Raw genomic sequence first — 2,849 nt, forward strand, 5'->3', positions numbered from 1 at the left:
ATATTATCAGCCCATAGTTCTAGTGGTCCTTTAGGTTTTCTATCAAAAACTAATTCATATGGACTGAATTTTGTTGTTTCATGAGTAGTAGTGTTGTAAGCGAAGATAGCATAATTTAAAGTCTGATTCCAAGTATTCATTGCTTCTGTTTCTAATTTATAGATTATCTCTTTGATTGTCTTGTTCCATCTCGCAATGACACCGTTTGACTGTGGTGAATAAACTGTACTATGCACTAGTTTTATGTTAGTCATAGCTGCGAAAGCTTTATTTAAGTTTGATCTAAAGTTAGATGCATTATCTTATAAGATTCTGTTTGGGAATCCGAACTTTAGGAATATTGTTCTTAGTGAGGTGCATATATCTTCTGCCCTAATATCCCTAAGAGGAAAAGCTTCTGCCCACCTGGTTGCTATGTCTATGATCCCTAATATATATTTATTTCCCTTGGTACTTGTATTTAATGGGCCCATAATATCAATGGCTATCTTGTCCCAGAAACAATGGGCTTTATCTGATTTTTGTAGAGGTGCCTTGAGTATGAGTTTTTGTTTAGTACATTCTGCACAGGAATCTATATAGTCTTTAATTTGAGTCTTCATCTTAGGCCAAAAGAATTTTTGTGAGATTTTAGCATATGTTTTCTTTTTTCCAAAGTGGCCTGCTGTTGGGTCATCATGGGCCATTTTCAATATTTTGGGTTGTAGACTTTCTGGAATTATAATTTGAATTCTTGTGCTATCTTTGTTTCTGTTACATCTAATGGCTAGGTTGTTGGCTAAAAGATGATGGTTGTTTAAATTTATTTTGTTATAGTCTTTATTTAACAAATCTTGTATTATAGGGTCACTGTTTTGCATTTTGATTAATTCTTGTCTGGTGGTTCCTATTTCATTGAACAAAGTATTTGGTAATTCAATTTCTGGCACTATATTTTTGTGTGATCTAGTTTGAACAGCTGATATATGATGTTGGTCTAGATACCAATTTCTTTGTCTGTTTTTTATCCATGAATCTAGCTGAGTTATTGTTAAGTCTTTGACACCATGTGAGTTCCCTATTATGAGGTCTTGGGCGGGTGTATCCATTACTACTACTTTTATCTTGCCTGTGATCCAGGGAGATTCAATCCAGACCTTGGCGGTTTTACATATATCAAATTTTTGTATGTTGGCATAAATGACCATAACAGTTTCTTCTAAATATTGTTCTGGTTTGACTAGATTGGATCTTACTATTGATGTTGTTGCACCAGTATCTCTCATTGCTTTAATTTCTACTGAGTTTACATATGAGGGAAAAACATTTACCTTAGACATGTCTGTTTGTAAGTAGGCTACATTCTCTTCTCTTTGTGTATTGTTAATGGTATTGCCTCTATTTCTATTCCTGTTTTGATAGTTGTTGTATTTGGACTGATGGTTGTATGTGTCCCTCCTTGATTGTCTATTAGTATTATAGTTATTGTAATAGGAGTTGTTATTCCTAGGGCTCCTTCTTTCTCTGGGGCTTGCACTCTGGTTGGATCTGTAGTTTCTATATTGGTTGCTATAGTTACTATGATTGTTGTAATTATTTTGATTGTAGTTGCTAGGGTTGTGGTAATTGGTGTAACTTCTATATCTGAAGTTGCTAGTGCTAGTTTGTCTGCATTGGCTTTTAACATGGCCCTTCTTCCCACAATTAAAGCAAGTTTTTGAATTAGAAAATTTAAATCTATCATTACTATTGCTATTATTAGCTGTATTAACTGTGGCGGCCAATTGATGTAGCTCTCTTTTGTCCATAGTGTGCCCAGGATGGCTATCTTTAAAAAGGTTTAAATTAGTAATGAGATCAGTTTCTGTCTTTACTTTCTTTTCTTTAAGAAAAGTGAACACTAAATCTGTGACATTAGATAGTACATTGTCAATGAGGATCATGTCTAAAATTTGAATAGGATCTTTTATATCACATTTAGCTAGCTCTAACCATTTAAGCATATTTGCCTTCATGTCAAAAATTATTCTGTTGAAGTCTCCATCCTTGTTTAGTTTAATCTTTTTAAAGAGTTTTCTATAATAGTCTTTGCTTTTCCCGAAATGTTCCAAGAGTCTAGTTTTAACAGCTATGTAATCTTTCTTTTGTTCAGTTGTGAGTGTGCTTATTATGTTTAGGGGTTCTCCTGATAAATTTGCTAGCAGATGTTTTGCCATATCCTCATTGTTTAGATTGTAAGTAGATGAGATATGTTCAAACTGAACTAGGTAATTTTCTAATGTTTCCTCCTTAATGTTAAATTTATGAAATTTGGAGATAAATGGTTTGTTACTGGTTTGCTGGGTCATAATGTTGGGGTTGATTTTTGCTGCTTCTAATTTAGCCAACTCTCCTTTGTCCTGACTTTCTTTTTGTTTAGCCTCTAACTCTTTTTGTTTAGTCTCTAGTTCTTTTAGTTCTTTCTGATGAGCTCTTTCTGCAGTTCTTTCTTCCCTATCTTTATCCTTTTCAGCCCTATCTCTTTCCTCCCTTTTTTCTTGTTCTGCCTTTGCTAATTCCCTTTCTATAAATTGTCTCTTTTTATCACCTTCTAGTTCCATCACTTTCACAAGCTCTAAGATTTTATCATGCTGCCATTGTTATTATTAATGTATCAACTTATGTCTAATGAGTAGTCAAAGAAGTAGATCAAAGTAAGATCATGTAAAATATATGTTCAACAGACCTTCTACCTGCTTTGAAGCCTGCCTATTCTTCATAAAGGACCTCTCCAGATTTTTATTGAGTCTAGTGAGAATTATTCTTAGCATTATCTTACTTGGGTGACTGATCAGACTAATCACTCTATACTTTTGGCATTTTCTCAAGTT

At 33.7% G+C, this 2,849-nt stretch overlaps 1 protein-coding gene across 1 annotated transcript; it reads right to left on the reverse strand.

Moving 5' to 3' along the window:
• Positions 1-302: 302 nt before the first annotated feature.
• Positions 303-2,579, reverse strand: LOC129922575 (protein PF3D7_1417600-like). Its single transcript, XM_056009223.1, has one exon. The coding sequence runs from the start codon at positions 2,577-2,579 to the stop codon at positions 303-305; it is 2,277 nt and encodes a 758-aa protein (XP_055865198.1).
• Positions 2,580-2,849: the final 270 nt, after the last annotated feature.

The sequence above is a fragment of the Biomphalaria glabrata genome, chromosome 13 (assembly GCF_947242115.1).
Source record: "Biomphalaria glabrata chromosome 13, xgBioGlab47.1, whole genome shotgun sequence".
Classification (NCBI taxonomy): Eukaryota; Metazoa; Mollusca; class Gastropoda; family Planorbidae; genus Biomphalaria; species Biomphalaria glabrata.

Excerpts from the sequence above, each read along its gene's own strand:
- LOC129922575 (XM_056009223.1), bottom strand. The coding sequence starts at position 2,579 with ATGGAACTAGAAGGTGATAAAAAGAGACAATTTATAGAAAGGGAATTA.